The sequence below is a fragment of the Anser anser genome (assembly GCF_964211835.1).
Source record: "Anser anser genome assembly, chromosome: 2".
Taxonomy (NCBI): Eukaryota; Metazoa; Chordata; class Aves; order Anseriformes; family Anatidae; genus Anser; species Anser anser.
The window spans coordinates 468,605-490,302 of NC_139721.1; the positions used below are offsets into that span (position 1 = coordinate 468,605).

General features: G+C 70.3%; 1 protein-coding gene across 1 annotated transcript; it reads right to left on the reverse strand.

Moving 5' to 3' along the window:
- Positions 1-1,178: 1,178 nt before the first annotated feature.
- Positions 1,179-21,323, reverse strand: LOC310893850 (microtubule-actin cross-linking factor 1, isoforms 6/7-like). The gene is made up of 39 exons (XM_083823303.1): positions 21,243-21,323; positions 19,010-19,605; positions 18,359-18,529; positions 18,067-18,227; positions 17,507-17,666; positions 17,310-17,394; positions 16,379-16,620; positions 16,070-16,189; positions 15,762-15,869; positions 15,435-15,653; positions 14,863-15,066; positions 14,555-14,786; positions 14,233-14,459; positions 14,041-14,163; positions 13,609-13,710; positions 13,370-13,471; positions 12,642-12,797; positions 12,210-12,365; positions 11,304-11,501; positions 11,095-11,223; positions 10,677-10,847; positions 10,418-10,573; positions 9,954-10,160; positions 9,627-9,746; positions 9,188-9,357; positions 8,146-8,305; positions 7,703-7,900; positions 7,011-7,136; positions 6,544-6,687; positions 5,151-5,339; positions 4,699-4,813; positions 4,457-4,623; positions 3,895-4,057; positions 3,532-3,686; positions 3,383-3,457; positions 2,814-2,931; positions 2,536-2,723; positions 2,329-2,449; positions 1,179-2,111 (listed from the first exon to the last, which is right to left on the reverse strand). The coding sequence occupies exons 2-39, from the start codon at positions 19,568-19,570 to the stop codon at positions 2,065-2,067; spliced, it is 6,246 nt and encodes a 2,081-aa protein (XP_083679429.1). The 5' UTR covers positions 19,571-19,605; positions 21,243-21,323; the 3' UTR covers positions 1,179-2,064.
- Between the last annotated feature and the right edge of the window lie 375 nt (positions 21,324-21,698).

Consider the following 21,698-nt stretch of genomic DNA (forward strand, 5'->3'; position numbering starts at 1 on the left):
CCGGTGCCTGCCCAGCCCTACGAGCAATGCCATGCCACACGCACTCCCCCCGCTGCCCCATGCCTGTTGTCTTTGCGTCCCAGCCAGAGTCGGTGCCTGGGGCCCTGGATGTGGCTGACACAGGCTGGTGGTGCCGGTGGTGCGGGGTGTGTTCCCCGCCTGGGAGGGGTGGATGCCATTTCCACAGGCAGAGGAATGTGCAGTGCAATCCGTGTCGGCGGCCCCAGCCCACGCCGGCAGCACTGCGCGGAGCGACCCGGGTGTGCTGGTGGATGCTCTGCTCTGCGGGGAGCAGTGGGGCTCGGTGCTGTTCGGGGGGGCTGCAGGGGCCCTTTCGTGTGGGCTGGATGGGGGACGGGCACTGATGCATTTCCAGACCTGTCCCCCTTTGGCAGTGTCCAACACAGAAGTACTTTGTTGAGGAAAAAATGAGTGCAGAGGCAGTTTTAGGGGACAGTAGTGTAGAAGTGGGACTAAATCCCATGGGAGCCAACAGGACCAGGGCAAGGGAGGAGGCAGCCAGGCAAATCCCAAACCCCACTGGAGGATCAGTGGAGGGCTGTGGCTGCCCTGAGTCACGGGGGTCTTGGACTCATTCCCCAACACAGAGAGGTGCCAGGGAAGGGCTCTGCTGCTGTGACACCTGGGGACTGTCCCCACATGCATAGTGTCCCTGCGGGGCACAGCCACTTCTCCACCGTGAGCAGCACCTTGGGACCCAGGCCCAGGCTGCCCCGCAGCCATCTATCCCCATCCCAGCTTCCCCCGGCAGCACCGGACCAGTAGCACCACTGCAGGGCCGTGCTGGCCTGGGACCCTCGTGTCTGGAGGTTGCGGGGCCAGAGAAGGGCGGCGGGCACACGGGGACGGCGGCGCTGCGTGTCCCAGCACTGCCTGCCGTGGGGCGCAGCACAGGCCTGGCCCCCCACCCTGGGCAGAGGTGCTGGGCACAGCAGGAATCCCAGCAACGCTTTCCTCGGAAAGGAGGTAACGTGGCACGGCGCCTGCTGGCACCCACGGCGGCAGCCCAGGCTTGTGAGCCTCGGCCCCAGCGCTGCGCGTCTCTGCCGGTGGCACAGGGCTGGGTGCACGCCCCGGCGGGCACTGCCCCCCCCGCTGCTGCGCAGGGACAGGCAGCAGGGTGAGCGGACAGACAGACTGCAGCAAGCCCCGGGTGCTTATAGAAAAAGAAATCTACTCTTTATTGTGGCTGGCAGGGCCGTGCCCCGGCCAGGGTTACATTCAGCTCTACTGCTGTCCGGTTAGCGGGGTGGCGGTGAACATGCGTCAGCAGGGCAGGGACCCGCCACCCGAGGGGTGCTGCGGGCGGGATGGGGGCACGGGGACCCCCGCCTGTGGCGGCCCCAGCCCTGCCGGGGCAGGGGACAGCTGTGGCCAGGGCCTGGTGCGCACACACCAAAGGCCCACGGGGTGAGGGTTAGCACCAGAAATGGGGCTCTGCACCTGGTGAGGGGCCCCAGCACCCGGCTGCGGCGCCCTGCCACCTCCCACCTCACCGGGCACGGGCAGGCAGCAAGGGCAGGCTCCCCGGCAGCTGATGCCAAATGTCCCGGGGCCCCAGCAGCCACATCGAGGGCACAGGAGCCTGGGGGAGACAGGCAGGGGCCATCCCCGGGCAACCGGGGCCACTGTGGCCCTGGGGGAGCCCAGCACCGCGATGATCCAGGCCACCTGCAGCTGCTCCGGGTGCTCCGACTGGGGCACCAGGGTCTTGGGCCCCCCCGCCTCGCCGGGTGGGGTGGTGGGGCTGGGGGATGTGCCAGCCAGAGCCTGGGGGTGGTTTGGTGTGTGTCGGGGGACGCTTGCATATATGCTGGGATCAGTGACGGACAGACAGCTCAGCCCTTGCCGGTGGGCACCCGCTCGGAGGGCCGCAGCGCAGTACCGGAGCGCGCAGGGCGGCCACCCTCGGCCCGGAGACCCGTGGGGCGCACGGCTGCAGCTTTGCCGTCCTCCAGCCCCGTGGCGGGCGGCCTCCGGGGAGAAGAGTCCTGAGTGGGGCCGGCCAAGGGTGCTGGGCGCAGGGCGGGTGGCTGGGGGAGCTCAGCGGCAGGGGCTGCAGCGCTCTGGGGGGGACCCCTCGGGCGGCTCTGAAAGGAAGGGGCAGGGCTGGAGCGGCTGCCTCGCTCCTGGGGCTGGGGGACAGACCCCCACCCTGACCCCCACCTCCCGGACGGCTCCTGCTCCCCACGCTTCACCCCCCCTGCTCCCCCAGGCCTGCCCATCCCACAGCAGCCCCACAGCCCCCCTGCCCTGAGGGTTGTGCAGCCTGCAGCCTGCAGCATCCCACGGCGGCACAGCCCTCACCTGGGGGTGCCACGTCCGGGCTCTCCTCAGCCGCGGTGAACTGCAGCTCGGCCCCGTCGGGCAGCAGGGAGCCACGGGAGCGGGGGCACCGGTCCCCAGAGCGCGTCCTCCGCAGCACCGACTGGGGAGGGAAGAGACGCAGGGGCTGCAGTGGTGGGGGGGGGTCAGCACGGTCAGGGTGGCGGCTTGGGGCTCCCCAGCTCTTACCTTCCTGGCCAGGGGGCTGCTGGGGGCTGAGGCGCTGCTGTAGAGGCTGAGGCTGGAGTTGGAGCGGCTGGGGGACAGCACTTTGGAGGAGGGGGCCGACTGGTTCCCCGTGCACTTGGCTGCGGTGGCCCCGAAGGCATCTGGGGACAGGTACTTCTCGTTGATCTTCAGGTTGGTCCTGCCCTTCACTGGGGAGGGACAGCAGAGGCGGTGAGACCCGGGAGCACGCAGCCCAGACCTGCGGGGCGCCGGCTGGGCGCGGGGACGGCCGTGCCCACCTCTGCAGGGGTCGTTCTTGACCAGGAACTCATCCAGCGCAATCCAGCCCCCGCCAACCCGCACCATCAGGGTGCTGCGCAGGATCCGCACCATCCGCAGCTGCTGAGACTCCCCGAACTGCGGGGAGAGGCGTGTGAGGGCACGGCGAGCGCTGGAGGGGTTTGCCTGGGCTGGGAGCTGGGCACGAGGGCAGGACCCAGCACCCAGCGGTGCCTGTCAGCAGCCCACCACGTCCCCCACAGCACTGCCCTCCATCAGCACAGATGCCGGGTTTCCCCCGCAGACAGGCAGGGGAAGGAGCTCCTTGCTGGGGCGCAGAATGGGTGCTTTTGGCATAGGCACGTGGGAAAGAGGGCAGCCACCCATGTCCCCCTAGGGACAGGGAGCCATGGGACATGGGTGGCTCTCCCGTGCCCTCTCTGCGCCACTGCAAAGGCTCTGACAGCAAAGGTCGTGGCGCTGGGGGACCTCAGCATGGTGCAGGCTGTGCGTGGGTGTCAGAGCAAGCCCAGGACCCCGGGCCGGGGGGTGACAGCAGCGTGGGGCAGCAGTGGGGGGCGGCACTTACCCGGTACCTGTTGGCGCTGATCTGCTCCACCTGGAAGCGCTTGGCACAGTTGCACTGGGCCACCTGCCTGTTCACCTGGAAGACAGCCCGCGTGGGTCAGACCCATGGCAGGGCACCAGCCTCGTGCCACCGCGGCCCCCTGGCCATACCTCATCCTGGATCTGGTCGGCATCCGCAGTCCGGCGCAGCGGGTCCCGGTTAGGGTGCAGGGTGCTGACAAATTCGTAGTAGTCAATGAAGCCGTCACCGTTCATGTCAAAGATGCTCGCCACGGCGTTCATCTCCAGGACGTTGGTGGGGAACTCTGGGGAGGGACAGGGACCCTCAGCCCCGCTGTCCCCTGCTCAGCCCTGCACCGAGCCCAGCCAGCGCTGGCACTGAGCCTGGGTCCTCCTCCAAGGGGGGTGCCCGGCTGTCAGCTCCTGCCCCCGCCGCTCCCAAACTGCCCCGTCCCGGGGGGGCACGGCCCCATGAGCCAGCCCCAGCCCACCACGGGTCCTGGGCACACTCACTGGAGGAGAGGACACTCTCGATGAACTCCCGCTGGCTGATGCGCCCATCCTGGTCCCTGTCGATGCCACGGAAAACATCCAGGACACGGGACTTCATTTGGCTGATCCACTGCATGTAACGCTTTCTCCAGACCCCGAAGTCAAAGTGAGCAAACTCCTCCAGCTCGGAGAGGCACAGAGGAGTTAGCACGGCAGCAGGAAAGCCCCCGAGTCCCCACCTCAGGACCCGTGCTTGGGCTCAGCCCCGATGCCACACAGCCAGCTTGCTCCCAGCCCTGACCCATTAGAGATGGGTGAAAGGGACCCAGGACCCCCAGCTCGGGGTTGCACTGGGGAGCTGCAGGCTCCAGTGGGGCCGGCTCCAGTCACTTGGGGTCACCTTCCCCTGCCCATGGGGACGCATGGGGACAGGGTCAGGGAAGGCTCCCGGCTCTGCCTGCGCTGTTTCACCGACCCAGGGGCCATCCCCCTCCGTGCCCACCCAGGGCCTGAGCTCCCGCAGCACAGGGCGGGGAGCTGCTGGCACGAGCCAGGGCCGTGGTGCTGCCGGGGCTGCCCCTACCTCTCGCAGGCGCTGCAGGGCCGTCTCCAGCCGGTACTGCCGGTCCAGAGCCAGGAGCCAGAGCTGCTGCCAGCGGTGCAGGAGCTGGGCCATGAGGGGCGTCTGGGGCTCCAGCCCCCCAAGTGGCACCGCCGGAGCGCCCTGCGCCTTCCCCACGCTGCGGCGCCCTGCAGCCAGCAGAGACAGGGGTGAGGGCACGGCCAGGGGCCTGGGGCGCAGCGTGGGGGCAAAGGGGCTCTTACGTGTGGCCAATCTGCGGGCGGCTGGCGGCCCCAGCTCAGTGGCCAGCTTCTGCTTGCAGCTCTTGGTGACCTTCTCCACATCAGGCTGCTTGCGGTTCAGCTCTTCCATGAACACCTGCCACAGGAGGACGGCACTGAGCGCCCACCGGCCGTGCCAGACGGTCCGCCAGGCGTGCCCCCCACCCGCCAGCACAGCTGGAGCACGGGGCTGAAGCCAGAGCGTGGCCACCCACCAACCAGCCCCAGGGGGCTCCTGCATCAGCATCGCTCGCAGTAGAAGCAGCAGCTCAGGCATACACCCAGAGCGCTGCATCACCACTGCATGTGCCAGCTGCCGCCACGAATGCACCCAAAGGTCCTCGGTGGGGCTGAGCGCTCCCACCAGTGCCAGGAGGGTACGGGGAGGATGGCGTGCCCCCGGCCTGGCAGGGAGCTGGCTGCGGGGCCCTCACCGCGTGCTGGGCATTGAGCTCCTCCAGCTGCTCAGCCTCCTCCGGCAGCGGCTCCTGGTCCCGCAGGCTCAGTGCCTCCTCGGCAGCCGTGATCCAGTCGACGAGCTGGGCCATCTCCTCCCGCTCGGCCGCCAGGCTGGCCCGCTGGGCTTGCAGCCGCTCGCCCTGCTGCTGCGCCCAGCTCAGCACCTGCGGCAAGGAGCAGGGGCTGAGCCACCGGGGCTGGCGGCGGCGGCACGGGGCCGGATGCGCGGCTGCGGGAGCAGTGTCGGCAGCCCCAGCTGCGCACTGCTGCGGGGGGGTGAAGTCTGTGTCTGGGGTGCCACGGCCCAGCCCTGCCGTGGGGCAGGAGCACAAAACCCTGTCCAGCTGCCCCAGTGACCACAGGATAGGAGCACTGGGCAGGGACATGAGTGCTCCAGGACCCACCGTGACACGGGGCAGGAGCATGGGGCAAGAATGTGGATGCTCCGGGACCTATCCCTGCTCAAGGGCCCGCAGGCCAGCTGGGTCAGGGCTGACAACTCTGCCCCGCATGTGCCAGGGGACCTTGCAGCTCCTGGGAGCTGCCACCAGTGCTTTGAGCACCACTCCTCAGCACATCCCTGCGGGTGGTGGCCAAACGTGCTTGTACCCAGGTCCATGCTGTTGCAGACGTGCTCACTGCCCTCGCAGCAACCTCACTATCTGGGGTGAGTGGGGCTGCGGGTGAGGGCAGCCCCACAGGTGTTGGGACGGGACGTGCTGCTCCATACCCTGGAGCACCTTCAGATCAGATGCACGGGGATCCCTGCTCACTGAGGGCTTTGTGCAGGCGAGGGCGAGGGATTGGCCAAACCGGACAGACCCGTTCAGGGAGGAATGGGAACGGGGAGGAATGGGAACGCTCTTTCCTGCAAACCCACAGAGCAGGGAGCCTCTGTGGGAGCGGGGTCCGGGTGGAGATCCCCAGGACTCCGCTCCCCAGGGACCGGGGGACGCCATCTCATGTGCGTGGAATGAGCCACCGCCGGCGAGGTGGGGCTGGAGAGGCCGTGGGTGCTCCCCTGCGTGGCCCCAGGACGGGGAAGCAATGGTGGGAGCGAGGGGTGGGAGGGCCGGGTCTGCGCAGGAGGGACTGCGCCGGGGGACATCCAGCCCCTGGCAGGACCAAGGCCGGCTGCACCGGCTGGGGAAGGGGCCGGGCACCCCCAGGTCTGCCCAGCTGGGAGGACATCACCAGGAGCACCGGCAGTGGGAGAGGCGTGGGGCTGTGTGGGGCCGTGTGGGGCCGTGTGGGGCTGTGTGGGGCTGTGTGGGGCCGTGTGGGGCCGTGTGGGGCTGTGTGGGGCTGTGTGGGGCTGTGTGGGGCTGCTCCCTGCAGGGACGGACAGAGCCGGGGCACGCAGCTCACCTCCTGGAAGCGGCTCTTGGCGACGGTGACCCAGGACTTGATGGTGATGATGGAGTCTGGGTGGCAGGTGGAGAGGATCTCCTCCCCCAGCGAGGTGATGCACTCCAGCTCCAGCTGCTGGCACTGCAGGGACTTCATCAGCTCCTGGGAGGGCACACAGAGTGTGGTACTGTGGGGTCCCAGCCCCCCGCATCCCGCGTCCAGAGCCGCCGGGACCGGCTCCCACCCAGCCGGGCATCCAGGCTGGGGAAGGGCGCTGGGTGCTGTGAGCACGTCTGGCCTTGCGTGGGGTGCATGGGGCCCCAAATCTCCATGCCTCGGGGTGCTTGGGGCCCCAGAGCCCACGTCTGGCAGCATCCCACATCATGGCATGTGCCGGCTGGGGCTGCCAATGGGACAAGCAATGGGACGTCCTGGAGCAAGATCGGCGATGTGCCTGGAGGCGGGGGCCGGCGGCGGGCACTGACCTGCAGCTGGTTCTGGCACTCCTGCACAGCCGCTTCCTCCTCGGGGAAGACGCCATACTTGAGGGTTTTCTCTGACTCGGAGAGGCGCCCCAGGAAGGACTGCACCAGGGTGTGAAACTCCTCTGCCTGCCACGACAGCCCGGGACCTGCTCAGCGCCCGCCCTGCAACCCCCCGCCCCTGGCCAGCCCCGAGCCCTGCAGCTGCCCGTGAGGCACCCGGCAGAGCCGCTCCTGTGCAGCCCCAGCCGCTCCCAGACCCCACAGCAGGACAGCGAGGATGATCTTCACCCCAAAGACTCTTTGGGACACAATTTTCCCCGACCCCCATCGGTACATCCCCTCTGAGAAGGGCACCCCGTGCAGCACCCTGCCACGTGCACAGGCACCCTCCACACGCGTGCACCTCCAGCAGGTGCCTTCAGCACCCAACTTGGCACCTTGCTGCTGCACCTTGCGACACGGCCACCCACAGCCCAGCACCCCACACAGCACCCTGCAATGCATGGCCACCCACAGCCCTGCAGCGCCCTGTAACGCACGGCCACCCGCAGCCCAGCACCCCCCGCAGCACCCCGCAATGCACAGCCACCCATAGCTGAGCACCCCGCAATGCACAGGCGTGTGCAGCCTTCCCGTGGGGAGGCACCAGCTGCAGCCCCTGACCTTGCAGCCCCCCAGCTCACTGCCCGCACCTGCCGGAGCGCAGCCTCCAGCCGGGCCTGCTTGGAGACAGAGAGCTTGCAGACCAGGTCCCACCGTGTGCTCAGCTCCTCCATCTGCTTCTGCAGCCACTGGGAGTCCACGCTGCTGCTGCCGCGGGTCAGGTCCCGCACTGAGCGCTTCAGCATCTTGATGCAGCTGGCTCGCTTGCCCAGCTCCTTCTGGAAGACCTGAGGGGGAGAGAGCAGGAGGGAGTGGGAGGTGCCAGGGGTCCCAGTAGCCGTACAAGTGCCCCAGGTGCACGGTACGTGGGGTACATGTGGCACGTGGGGCACCCAAGCACTGCTCAGCGTGCTGGAGGGCCGCGGGCAGGGCTGGTGCAGAGCCCAGGGCTGCCCTGGGGCCGTCGCTCCCCAGGGGTCCCACGGGGCCAGAACACAGCAGGCAGCTCCCTGCACGGCCCGGGGACACCCACCTTATGCTTGTCCATCAGGTCACTGACCAGGTCCCGGTCCCCTCCAACGGGCACGTCCTCGCTGAGCTGCGGCTCAGCACGGTACAACCAGTCCATGAGAGCCTGCAGCGCATCAGTGAACTTGCCTGAGAAGAGCAGGTCCTCCTCTAGCTTGTGCTGCCTGCAAGGGAACAGCCACAGCCGTAAATGCCTGGGATTGCCTGTGGCTGGGGACAGATCCTGGCTCTACCCCCAGGGGCCATAGCCCAGTGGTGCTGAGGAAGGGGGTCCCAAAGCAGGGAGTGGAACACCCAGGGAGGAAGGACTCTGAAGTGTATCCTGCCTGGGACCTGCATGGCGAGCAGAGCACAGGCATCCCACCCCATCCCATCCCATCCTGTCCTGTCCCATCCCCATCCCCATCCCCATCCCCATCCCATCCCCATCCCATCCCATCCCCATCCCCTCCCCATCCCCATCCCCATCCCCATCCCATCCCCATCCCATCCCATCCCCATCCCCATCCCATCCCCATCCCATCCCATCCCCATCCCCATCCCCATCCCCATCCCCATCCCCATCCCATCCCCATCCCATCCCATCCCCATCCCCATCCCCATCCCCATCCCCATCCCCATCCCATCCCCATCCCATCCCATCCCCATCCCCATCCCCATCCCCATCCCCATCCCATCCCCATCCCATCCCCATCCCCATCCCCATCCCATCCCCATCCCCATCCCCATCCCATCCCCATCCCATCCCCATCCCATCCCATCCCCATCCCATCCCCATCCCGTCCCCATCCCATCCCCATCCCATCCCCATCCCCATCCCCATCCCCATCCCCATCCCCATCCCCATCCCCATCCCCATCCCATCCCCATCCCATCCCATCCCCATCCCCATCCCATCCCATCCCATCCCATCCCATCCCATCCCATCCCCTCCCCATCCCATCCCATCCCATCCCATCCCCATCCCATCCCATCCCCATCCCCATCCCCATCCCATCCCCATCCCATCCCACCCCACCATCCGGCACGGGGCAGGTGCCCCTCACCTCTCGGTAGCCCGGCTGCACAGCGCATCCCAGCGCTCCTTCAGCTCCCCCAGCAGCTCCTCCAGCGGCTGCAGATCCTCAGGGAGCCGGGCTCTCTCCCGCAGGGCCCTCCCGCTCCGCAGCGTGGCCTCGTACACCGGCCGCTTCGAGCGCAGCTCCCTCTGGAAGGCCTGCGGGCAGGTGGGGTGAGCCCGCCCGGACCCCGGGGCTCGGCGGGGCGGCCGGGGGTGCTGATGCCCCTCACCCAGGGGCTCTCTGTGCCCCCAGAGGCAGACGTGCAACGGTGCCCAGCCGTGGGGTGGGGTGGGCTGGGAGCTGGGGAGCCCCCGGCAGCCGCCCCGCAGCCCCCAGCTCTGCTCCCGCTGCCCTTGGCCAGGCAGCCCGCCCCAGTGGGACTCCCCCGGCCCCGCAGGGCTGGGCAGCGGCGCTCGCCCCTCACCTTGTGCTCAGCCAGCTGGCACTTGATCTCCTCCTGGCTCGTGGCCGTGTCCTGCGGCACCTCCAGGGCCTGCTCCGCCTCGTCCATCCAGTCCAGGAGCAGCCTCCGGGACTCGCTGAACTGCAGCAGGGAGGAGGGGACTTGTGCAGGGCGCACAGCGCAGCGTGGACGAGGAGCCGGAGCAGCACACACGGCAGGGCTGCATGGCCCCCGCGCCACGGCACGAGCCACAGGCAGCGCGGCACAGCCCACGTGCCAGGGCGGCACGGCCCAGGCGCCGGCACAGCTCCCTGCAGGGCCTGTGCCCTCGCCAGCTCGGCCGGGTACCTGCTTGGTGCGCTTGCGGGCCTCCTCCAGAGCCGCCCCGCGCTCCGCCGTGTGCTGCAGCACCTTGCCCAGCCGCTCCTTGGCCGTCAGCACGAGGTTCTGGATCACGGCTCCGTCCTGCTTCCTGCTGAAGTCCTTCAAGCGCGACGCGACGGCCTCCAGGCTGCTCAGCTTTTCCCCGTGGGCGTTTGCCTCCTTCACCAGGGCCTGAGGGCAGCCGGACGTGGCTGGGGGGCACGGGCAGCCCCAGGGCAGGAGCAAGCCCCCGAGCCACAGGGCAGGCCCGTGCCGCTGCCGCATGGGGGGAGCCCTAGGGGCAGCCCGGGGGGATTTCCCCCGATGGTGTCCGTGCCGGTGCTGGTCAGGACCTCTCCGGGTGGACCCCAGCCCCCAGGAGCCAGCCCACAGACTCGGGGCATCCCCCTGTGGGTGGGAGGGAGCCCTGCCAGCCCGGCCACACTTGCCTTGTGCTCCTGGATCTGCACGGTGACAGTGTCCAGGATGAAGCTGGGGGGCGTGGGGGAGCTGAGGAGCTCCTCTGCGTGTGCCACCCAGCGCAGCAGCTCCTGCATGGTGCCGTGAAACTCGGTGGTGACGGTCAGCCCCTCGGCCAGGCGCTCCTGCAGGCAGAGCGGGAATGCTGACCGGGACGGGCACCCGCAGCCCCCAGAGCCGGGCAGGGTCCGCACCCGCGGGTGGGCAGCACGCCCCCGCCCCGCACACCTTCCTCTCCTGTGCCTCGGCGTGGACGCTCTCCCACTTCTGCTCCAGGATGCGCAGGCTGTGCTCGGTGCTGCAGGGCCGTGCCGCGCGGCAGGAGCCCAGCAGCCGCTGCAGACGGTCCCGCACGGCGTTGTACGTCTCCTGCTTGGACTCCATCTCCTTGCACAGCTCCTGCCGAGAGGAGAGGCCGGGAAAGGCCGGTGTCAGTGCCCCGTGTTCCTGCCCCGAGCGGGACGGGGAACGGGAGGGCTCCAGCTGCAACTGGGGGGCCTGGACATGCAGGGAGAGGAGCAGAGGGGCTCTGCCCATCTGGGGAGGGGAGGAGGCAGAGAAGGGTCCCAGCACCCCAGCACAGAGAGGGGCCGGGGGGCACCCCCCAGGGATGGCTCTGCAGCTTGGGGGGCGCGGGGGAGCTCACCAGGTGAGCGGCGAGCTTCTCTTTGGTGGTGTCTGGGTGGCCCCACGCTGGCTTGTAGAAGAAGAGCTGCAGCTCCACGTGCTCCAGCCACTGCAGCAGCTCCGTGATCTCCAGCGTGATGTCCTGCACCTGGGGGGAGGCGCAGGGGGCTCAGCACTGCCTCCACGAGCAGGGGACGTGGCAGCGGGGGCGGCCGCTGTGCTGTGCACCTGGCTGAGGTTGTTCTCCAGCTCCAGCTGGCGGCTCTCGGTCTCGCTCTGCACCACGTCCCAGCGCTGGTTGAGCTGCTGCAGGCTGCGCTGGAGCCCCTCCACGCTCTCCCCCAGGCTGGAGAGCAGCAAGCCCTGCCCGGCCTCATTGACGGACTGCACGGTGCGGGCATGGGACATCACGTCGTTCCGCAGCACCTGGGGACAGCACGGGGCCGTCACGGCCAGAACCTCGCACCCTGCCAGGCACCTGGGCCACCTCCCCTGCCCGCTCCGACTCTGCCATCACGGCACGGGGCCTGGGGAGCGCCGTGGCAAGGGACAGCAGCCACAGTGCTGGGACGCACAGAGCAGGGGCTTTTGTCCTCCAAGTGGCACGGGGCAGGTGCAAGGCAACAAATTTGCTGCTTCGTGGCAGGGGGCTGCTAGGACGGGGGACGGACGAGGCTGGGGCCACCCCGCCTTGCATGGCCCCCCCCGGCCGACGTGCACCTCGCAGCACCCTGCTGACGGCAGGCACGGCACGAGCGTGCCCGGGCAAGGGGAAGGAGACAGCTCACTCCTTCCATGCTGTCACCACGGGAGGGGACGCGTTCTCACGCCGCCCGCTCTGAACCACAGACCTGCCTGGCCAAGCCACCATCGCCCCGGGGCTCGACGCCTTGCCATGGGCCGTGCAGTGCCAGGAGGGGAGGGGGAGCAGTGCCCTGCGGCAGAACACGGCCCCACTGCAGGAGGACCTCGAGAGGGACCGGACGGTGCAATGGGACCCCACGGCAGGACTGTGTCTGGTCCCTCTGGGGGATGTCCCCGTGAGGACGCTCAGCTGCAGGGGCACGCAGCCAACGGCCTGGGGGCAGCCCAGGTCGGGGCGTGCAGGGAGCCCCGTGCCACGGCCGCCCTCACCTTGTGCTTGGCCAGCTCGATCTCGCAGCTCTGCAGGTCGAGGCGCAGCAGCGTGGGGCCCTGCAGCTGCTCCGAGGTGCGGGACAGCCACTGCAGCAGCTCCTCCAGCTGGTGCTGGAACTGCCCCAGGCCCAGCAGAGCTGCCTCCAGCTGGTGCTGCCGGAGGCAAGGGCAGGATCAGGCACCCGTTTGGTGGGGAGCAGGATCAGCCCTGCCCACGCGCCCAGCGCCGCGCAGCACCATGCACCCAGCCGCATGCACCGCGCAGCACCACGCACCGAACGGCCCCACGCACCCACGCTGCTGCGGCTCTCACCTCGTGCCCGTGGCAGATCTGGTCACCAGCTCACGCGCCACCAGCGCCTCCCAGAAGTGCCACTCCAACCCTGCCCCGTGCCTGGGACTGTCCCGCACTGCCCGAGCCCCCCTCACCTGGCGGCTGACGATCTCCTCCTCCAGGCGGTCCCAGCGCTGGCGGAAGTCGCTGAGCGGCGCCGGGGGGTCCCCCTGCCCCTGCCCCCCTGGGCCAGCCTGGTGCCGTAGGCTCTCCACATCCACCTTGCACTGGTAGAGCTCCCGCTTGAACTCCTGTGGGGCAGATTGTAGAATCTGAGCATCGCGTGGGTTGAAAAAGACCCTTAAGATTATCGAGTCCAACCATCAGATGTGAGTGGGTGGCACATGGTCCCTGGCCCTCTGACGTGGAGCCATGGGCCTGCGGTGCCACCAGGCATGGCATGGCACAGCCAAGTATGACATAGCATGGCATGGTACAGCATGGGAGGACTTTGTATGGCACGGCACAGCTGAGTATGGCACACCATGGTATAGGATGCCATAGCACAGCATAGTTTGGAATGGCACGGCACAGCCTGGCACAGCCTGGCACAGCTTGGCACAGGCACCTGGGCCCAGAGCTCCTCCTCGTGGAGAGCCAGGAGCCCTGCCAGCTCGGGGCACCTTGGGCAGGAGGGATTCTGGCATCCCGGGCAGGACCTGGCCACCCTCTGCAGACCACGATCCAGGTGCAGGGGGCACCAGCTCTGCCCAACACACCGCGCTCTCATCCCACTGCCAGGAGGTACCCCGAGTGCCTGCCTGCCCCCCTGCTCCCCATGCCCAACCCCAGAACCGGGGAGGCATCCTGCAGCACATCGCACCTTCAGCTCTGCCAGCTGCTGCTGCACCATGTCCAGGTCCCCACCAACAAGGAACTCCTCCGCGATGCGCAGCTCAGCCGCGTCCAGCCACTCGAACAGCCGCTGGGGACGGAGGGACCGAGGCGTTGGGGAGGGCAGGGGGCCCTAGGCGCTCTGTCCCCATCCCTCTCCCTGCACATGGGACATGCCAGCCCTCCCGGGCTGTGGGGCGCCCACCTGAGCGGGCCCCAGCACCCCACCTGCATGGTCTCCTGGTAGCTGACGGAGGCCTGGAGCTGCTCCTCGAGGCGGGCGTAGCGCTCCGTCCACACCTTGTTCAGGCTGTGCCAGGAGGAGTAGAGCTGCGGCAGGGCGCGAGGGTCAGCGGCACCGCGCGGAGCTCGGGGCGGGGCGGGGGGGCACCGGCACGGGGCGCAAGTCAGCCGGCACCACCACGGGGCGCGAGGGATGCCAGGGACACAGTCCCCTGTGCAAGGACACCAGCCCGGAACACCCACCCTCCCTGCAGCACAGCCCTGGGACACCCACGGGGCTTGGGAACACGCCTGCCCCTTCTCCCGGGTCTGCTCGGCTCTGAGGATGTCCCGTCCCCATGAGCAGTGTCCCCACGTCCCCCATGCGGACCCGTGCCCACCACAGACAGACCCCGGCCCCCCAGTCAGGGCGCTCACATCATCCAGGCTCTTGGTGACATCGGGCTTGTCGGGGTCCCCACAGGAGGACATCAGCTCCACGCCCAGGATGCCCAGCGTGTCCAGCTCACCCTGCAGCGAGTCGATCTCCTCCCGCAGCGCCTGTGGGTGGGGAGGGGGCTCGGAGCTGCCCACGCCGTGGGGCTGCCCGTGGGGACCCCTGCCCTGTACCTGCATGGTGCGGAGCCGCGTGCGGATGGCCTCGGGCTCGCCGCCAGCCTCCTCCAGGCCCAGCACCAGCTGCTGGGTGTCGCTCAGCGTCAGGGCCAGCTCCGAGAGGCCGTGCCAGAAGCGGTCGGCCAGCGCCAGCAGGTCCCGCAGCCAGCGCTCCTGCTCCTCGCAGCGGCCCCGCAGGCGGCCCCACTGGGACAGCAGCTGCGACGTCCGCTCCTGGATCCCTGCGGGGCGCAAGAGGGACGGGGCTCTGGCTGGGGCACCACGAGGGGCTTTGCACCCACACGGGGATGTGCTGCTCCCACACCCCCTGCAGTACCTCTGGCAGCAGCGTCAGAGTTGGCTGCCTGCATGCTGGCCAGCAGCTCGGCACCCTGTGCCTGCACGGTCTCCAGTGCCACCCCCAGCTTCTCCAGCTCTCCCAGGGCCAGGCTGTTCTCCCGGATCTGCTCCCGAAGGTGGGCCGTGTCGCCGCGGACAGACGGCTGGCTTTGCAGGCGGCTCTGCAGCCGCTCCAGGCACTCCAGCAGCAGGTCCATGCGCTCGGTCAGCTGGGGAAGGCGCAGCGGGACCGGCACGGTCACCGGAGGGAAGCTCCGGGGCACCCAGCCCCCGTGCCGGCCGTACCTGGCTGTACCGCGGCAGCGCATCCTCCAGCAGAGCGGCCGCCTGGCGCACACGCTCGCGGACGCGGCAGTATTGCTCCTCCGCCTCCCGCCAGCGCTGCTGGAATGGGGCGCCCTGCTCCGGGCTCAGCTCCACCAGCTGCACGGAGACGCGCTGCAGCTTCCCCATCAGGGGCCGGTGCTCCGCGATCGCCTCCCGCAGGCACTGGTGGCAGAGGAGAGGCCGTGGGAGCGTGCGGAGCCACGGGACGGGGAGCACGGGGACGAGCCCGGCGCACCCCAGTGCTGCCACTGCGCCCGCGCCCCGGCTCTGCTCCGTGTGGGCAGTGCTGCTCCCCGCAGCCGTGCTCCCTTCCCTTTGCCCCTCTCCTCTGCCAGCGGGGCTCAAAGCCCCTGCTCCTGCTCCGTGCATTGGCCTCTCCCACGTCCCCTCTCTGCTCGGCCACCAGCGCCTGCTGCCTGCCCCGTGGTGGGCTGAGCCTGGGTCCCCTCGCAGGCTGCCCACCGCGCTCCCACTCCCACGGGGTGCCAGAGCTCGGCGCTGCCTATGCCCGCCCCTTCCCCATCCCTCACCTGCAGCAGTGCTTGCTGCTCCTTGAAGGCCTCGTAGCTGATGGCGTTTGGGGAAAGCTGCACCCCGACGGCCTGCGTCTCCTCCAGCCACGGCAAGAGCTCGGCGTGAGCCTCGGCAAACTGGGCGAGCAGGGACTGGGCGTGCTCCAGCTGCACAGCGCAAGCCCCGCTGCGCACGAAGAGCTGCTCCGCACGCTCCCGCAGTGCCTGCACCGAGGGCTGCAGAGACACGCAGCTCGCCGGGTGCCCGCTGCCAGCGCGGGGGCATGGCACGGCCAGCCACGTGCCCCCAGCACCGCCCGGCGCGGCCCCACTGCGGCCGCTCACCTGCAGGTGCTGCTGCAGGGGCTCGGGGCAGGACCGCAGCAGCGGGTCCGCGACGCCCAGCAGCCGCTCCACCAGCCCGCGGTGGTGCAGGATCTCAGCAGAGAGCAGCTGCAAGACAGAGGCAGGCGGGTGCCGCATGGCAGCGAGGTGGGGCTGCACGCGCCGGACCCAGGCACACGGGCCCCGGGGGCTGGCCGTCCCCCTGCCCAGCGCAGATGACCCTCCGCGGGGGGACAGCGGCCAGCCCCCAGCCCCGGTGACGGCACGAGCAGGGCCCGCGGTGGCCCTGAGCGGCTTCTCCGACCCACCTTCTGGTCCGAGAGCTGTGAGCGGAGCGCCTGCGCGTCCAGCTGGACCTGGCTGACCGCCTCCAGCCGCTCGCCGAGCCCCGCCAGGTGGGCGAGCTCGGAGCCCAGGATCTGCTCGAACTGCAGCAGGGACGGGAGCTGTTGGCTGTGCACCGGGGGGGCCTCCCAGGGCAGAGCCCCCGGCGCATTCGGTCAGGGCAGGACTTCCCCCCTGCCTGGCACGGCCCATCCCTGCACCCCTCCAGACCCTTCCCTGGCTGCACGATGGGGACGGAGGGTGACGGTCCCCCGGGCCCCCTTTTTCCCCACCTTCTCCCTGTCGCTCGTGCTGACTGGAGGCTCCTGGCCGCCGTGCTGGCTGTCCCAGGAGGCCAGCTCCTTCTCCATGCGTCCCAGCCAGAGCGCCAGGTCCTCCTGGGCAGTGCCCACACGGGATGAGGCCTCCAGGGTCTGCCCCAGACGGTGCATGGTGTCAGCGCTGCTCTGGCCCACGATGAGGTACCGCATCCTCAGGGATTCCATCTTCTCCTGCGCCAGCTGGGCCTCCTCCCCTGCGGCAGCACCGCGAGCAGCCTCAGCACTGCTGCAGCAGCATCCCCAGGGCCAGGGACCTGCTGCGGCGAGCGTGCCCTCCCTCCCGACGGTCTCCACATCCTGCTCTTCCCCTCCTCTGCTTCTCCTGGACCTGGCTCTGCTCCCTCACCCCCACCAGCAGCAAAGTCCAAGTGCCTGTCCACTGCTGGCTGAGCCCGCTGCTGGTGTGCCCCATCCCACCGCGCCCTGCCCTGCTGTGGGCCAGGCTCCCCCCGGCCGCTCTCCGTCCGATGGGATGCGTGTGCCCCATCCACGAGGCAGGGCGGGCATCGCACGATGCTGTGCTCCCGAAGTCAGTGGCAACCCAGCGGGGCGTGGAGCACCCCAAGGACACCCAGCACCATGGGGTGCCCCCACTGCCACCTCCCTGGGACATGTCTTGGTGCCGGACAGCCCAGGGCTGAGCTCTGTGCCTCTCCCTCCCACCTCCTGCTGTCCCGACCCTGTGGCCCTCCACGTCCACATGGACCCAGCACCACATGGGCGCATCTCACCCTGCTCATCTGGGGGCATCGCCACCGCCCCCCTTCCAGGCCAGCCCCATCCTGCGGCTCTGCCCTCACTGGGACTGCAGCAGGTACCCCACAGACCCCAACACCTGAGCCCTGGGGCTGCGGTCCCCCACGTGGTGCCACTCCCCGCTCACCTGTCACCATCTGCAGGACCCGCTGCCCGCTCTCCAAGACACCTTCCAGCTCTGCCAGCCTGGCGCGGATCTCCTCGCAGAGGGCCTGGGAGGGAGGGTCCTGTGGCAGCGGCTGCTCTCCCCGTCCCAGCCCTCCCCGTGCCCAAATTTGCGGCTCCCTCCGCGCCCTGGCCCGCTGCGTCCATGCCTGCCCTGACCTGGGTTTGCTGGTGGGCTTCCTGCACGCGACTGACGCAGCCATTGGCACGCCAGAGCTGGGCCAGCTGCCGCTCTGTGGCACCGAGCCACTCCTGGAAGGAGTCCACGGCTTCCTGGAAGCCCTGTGCTGCCGGCAGGATCCGCTCCAGGCGGCCGTACCTGCGCCGGGAAGGCTGGGTGAGCTGGGCTGCGCTTCCCGCCCCGACCGCGAGAGGTGAGGCCGGCATCCCCCCGTCCGTCCCAAGGACACGCTGCAGGTGCCTTGGGCTCGGGGTCCTGGGAGCGGGGACGTGGGGACATGGGGACACAGGGCGAGGTGTCCCCTGCCCAGCTGCACCAGCCCCAGTCCTGCTCCATCACCGTTCCTCGCAGCAGGGCGTGCACAGAGCCGCTGACCCCGTGCAGCCACGGGGCCGGGACGGAGGAGAGATGTGGCGAGGGTGCGTGCTGCTGCCGCTGCAGGGCACGGCGGGGGAACTGCGCGGCACCGCCGGCCGCTCCTGCACACACGGGGTCGGAGCCACTGACCCTACGGACAAATGCCTTGGCCCTGACCCACCTGGCTTCAGCCTCCTGCATCAGCTTGCCCCACTTTTCCCCGAGGCTGGAAAGGCTGCTGCTCCCCTCGGGTGCTGCTGCCGTGGTGCCTGGCAGCACCGCTCGCTCCTGCAGGACGTGCTCCACACGGGGCCTCCGCTCCTCCAGCAGCCGCTTCAGGAGCTGAAGGGAGCGCGGCACAGAGCTGTGCCGGGGGGGCCGCTCAGCCCCCAGCCCCTAGCCCTGTAATCCCCGGCTGGAGGGAGGCCAGGAGATCAGCGTGGGAGGGACGCGCCTGCCCGGGATTTGCTGACCTTCTGCTCCTCCAGCTGCGCCTTCGCCACCTTCACTTCCGAGGAGGGCGGCTTCTGGTTGCTCACCAGCTCCTCCATGTCTGCCACCCACTCCAGCAGGCTCTCCAGAGTGTCCTGGGTTCGCTCCGTACCTGCCACATCCTCCGGGACGGGGACAGCCCGCAGGGACACCTGGGGAGAGAGGTGGCTGAGCCACCCAGGCTTGGGACGGCCGTGGGGCTGGGGTGCTCTGGCCCCTGTGATGCCCAGTCCCGGAGGCGGTGCTGGGACAGAGGCCCCCAGCCCAGCCCGAGCCCTCCCCAGCACCCCCTGCCTGGCCCCATGCCACCTGCCGGTCCCTGCTGGCCCCACCGGCAGAGCCGTGCTGGGGAAGGGCTCTGCACAGACCACACTCGGTGCTCGGGGCCCAAAGACCAGGCACTGCCCGCAGAGCTCGGGAAAGCCCTAGCGCACACCCTGGAGCACCCAGCACGGTGCGCGCCCTACAGGCTCACAGCGCCAGGGGCAGGCTCAAGCCCCCACCCGCCGTGGCAGAGGGGAGGGGGCTGCTCCGACCTCCTGGCACCTGGCTGGGGGTGCTGGGCCCCCCCAGCCCATGCCTGGGGCTGGCACGGCGTCGTCCTTGGCGAGAGGCTCCTGCCCGGCAGTCACCTCTGAGGCATCCACGTGTCCAGAGTGGCCGCCGGCTGCGAGCTCCCCCGCGCGCTCCGTCAGCACCGTGACCGTCCGGGTGACCAGGGGCTCCCCGCCCTTCTCGCCGGCCGGGTACTCGGTCACCTCCACAATCTCCGTCACGATGGTCTCCGTCACCTCCGTCACTTCTGTCACCTCCCGGGTGGTGACGGGCTTCCAGGACCAGGCGCTCCGGGGGGCGCCGGCCCGGGGGGGCGTCCAGGCTGCGCCCCGCGCCTCACCCTGCCCCTTGAGCGGGACGCAGGCTGTGCTCCCGTTCTGCACCGCCACCTCCGAGAGGCTGCGCTTCAGCGCTGGGCTGCCTGCCCCGCTCCGGCCAGCCGCAGGTGCCGGGCTCCAGCCGTTCTCCACCGGCGCCGGCGGCTTCTCCAGCGGCCCCATCCGGGCCTCCGCGACGCTCCCGCCGGGCGGCTGCCCCACGTCCAGCCCCAGGTCCCGGAGCTGCGGCTCCCGGAGGAGCTCCTCTGAGCGCCGGCTCTTCTCGCCCAGGCAGCTGGGCCGACTCACCGAGTTCCCCATGGCGCGGGCGCCGGGCCCCCACCTCAAATCCCGGCCTGAAACAAGCCAGGAAGACGCATGTTATCGGAGCCACCACGGGGCTGCACGGCGGCCGAGCCCCGCTCTGCAGCGCCTGGGGCCTCATCCTGCACCCCAGGGCCCCGGCTCCCAGCTGCACTTGTGCCCCAGCGGATGCTGGTGCCACCCGAATTCCTGCACAGGCCTGGGAGGCCCAAGAGACCCCGAACCACAGGGCCAGGGCCCTGGGGACAGGGGGGAATGAAGCACTGGTGGTCACCTAGACCTAGCTGTCACGGGGAGAGGGATGGCGCAGGGCGGGGACGCCGCGGGACTTGTGGCTTTGCCACCTCTCGGCGGGCAGCGCGCATCCCTGCCTGGCAGATGCGCGTCTCGTTAAGAGAAATGTAAATAAAAGGTACCGGGAGGCAGCGCAGGGCGCCCGCAGACAGGCAGATGCTCCCAACCAGCATCGCTTTGTGCCATTAGATTAACTCCGAGGCGAGCGGAGCCGGGAGAAAAGAGCCATCTGTCTGCAGCGCCCTGACAAAGGCAGCACCGGGGACCTGCGGGGGGGAGCGGGGCCGGGGCCGTCCATCGGGAGCACCCACCCGGCAGGCAGGCAGCTCCCCGCCTCGCCGGCCCCTGCCCGCCTGCCGCAGCCATAAATCCCCCGCGCCACCCGCCAGGACCCTCCCACGCCAGACCCAGCCCAGCGCTGCCGCAGCGCAGCCTGCGCCCGGGGCCTGGAGCCGGGCATGCACCCGTGTGCATGCACACACACGCGTGCACACACACCCAGGGGGCTTGCAGGGGCGCGCGCGCACACACACACACACACACGCACCCACCCGCATGGCCGGCACAGACCCCTGGCTGCTGGGGCTCTGCGTGCACGCGCAGCCCCCTGCCCACAGCCCCCCGGCTGCAGCCCAGCCCCTCCTGGCAGCACCCAGGTCCACGCGGGGTGCGTGCGGCCCCTGGGCACTGCACAGGCACCCGCGGCTGCGTGCACCTGTGGCGCAGCCACGCTCCCCACGTGCACACGCGCCCGCAGCGGGGCAGTGCTCTGCTCACACACAGACACCGCGCTTCGCACGCACCCACGCTGCTCAGCCGCACGCACGCCGTGCAACAGGCGCAGACCCCGCACCGCCGCCACGCTGCACGTGCGCACCCAGCAGCAGCGGCACACAGACACACACAGACACACACAGACACACACAGACACACACAGACACACACAGATGTGCCCACGCCAGCTGCGGACACGTGCAACGGGGGCACGCGCGGGGCCAGCACGCCGCACACGCAGGGCGCACGCTCCGCAGCCGCCAGCCCCGTGGGTGCACGCCGAGCCCCCCGGCGGGGCGCAGACCCCCGCACACGGCACCTGCACGCGCACTCGCACGGCTGCACCTTGCAGGGGGGCTCCGGGACCCCGGTCCCGGCCCCGCACGCAGCGCCCCCCGGCCCCCCGGCGCGCCCCCCGGCCCCCCGCAGGTGGGCTGTCCGCGGGGTCCCCAGGGGAGGCCGGGGGGCCCCCGCACCCTCCCCGCGCCCCGCAGGGACCTCGCGCCCCGCCCCGCCCGGCCCCGCGGCGCGACACCCCCCGGGCGCCCCCTCGCCCCCCGGCGCTCCCCAGGCGGGGCCGGGGGCGCAGCCCCGCACTCACCCCGCGGGTGGCCGTGGGCCGGGGCCGCCCCGCTCCCGCCGCCCGCTCCCGGGCGCGCCGCCGGCCCCTCGCGGCGGGGCGGGGACGGGCCCCGGGGGCGCGGAGCGGGGACGGGCCCCGGGTCACCGCCGCGGGGACATCGCCCGCGGGGCTCGGCACGGCTCGGCGCGGCGCGGCACGGCTCGGCACGGCTCGGCACGGCTCGGCACGGCTCGGCACGGCTCGGCACGGCTCGGCACGGCTCGGCACGGCTCGGCACGGCGCGGCACGGCTCGGCACGGCTCGGCTGACCCCGCCGCACGCCCCGCTCGTACAATACGGCCGCTCGCGTTAACCCTTGGCGTGCTGAGCCGCGGCGGGGCCGTTACCGGGGAAACCCCCGGGGCCTCGCAGCCATCCCGGGCGGGGGAGGGGAGCGGCGCCGTTCCCACCGCCCCGCTCCCCGGCACCTGCCCC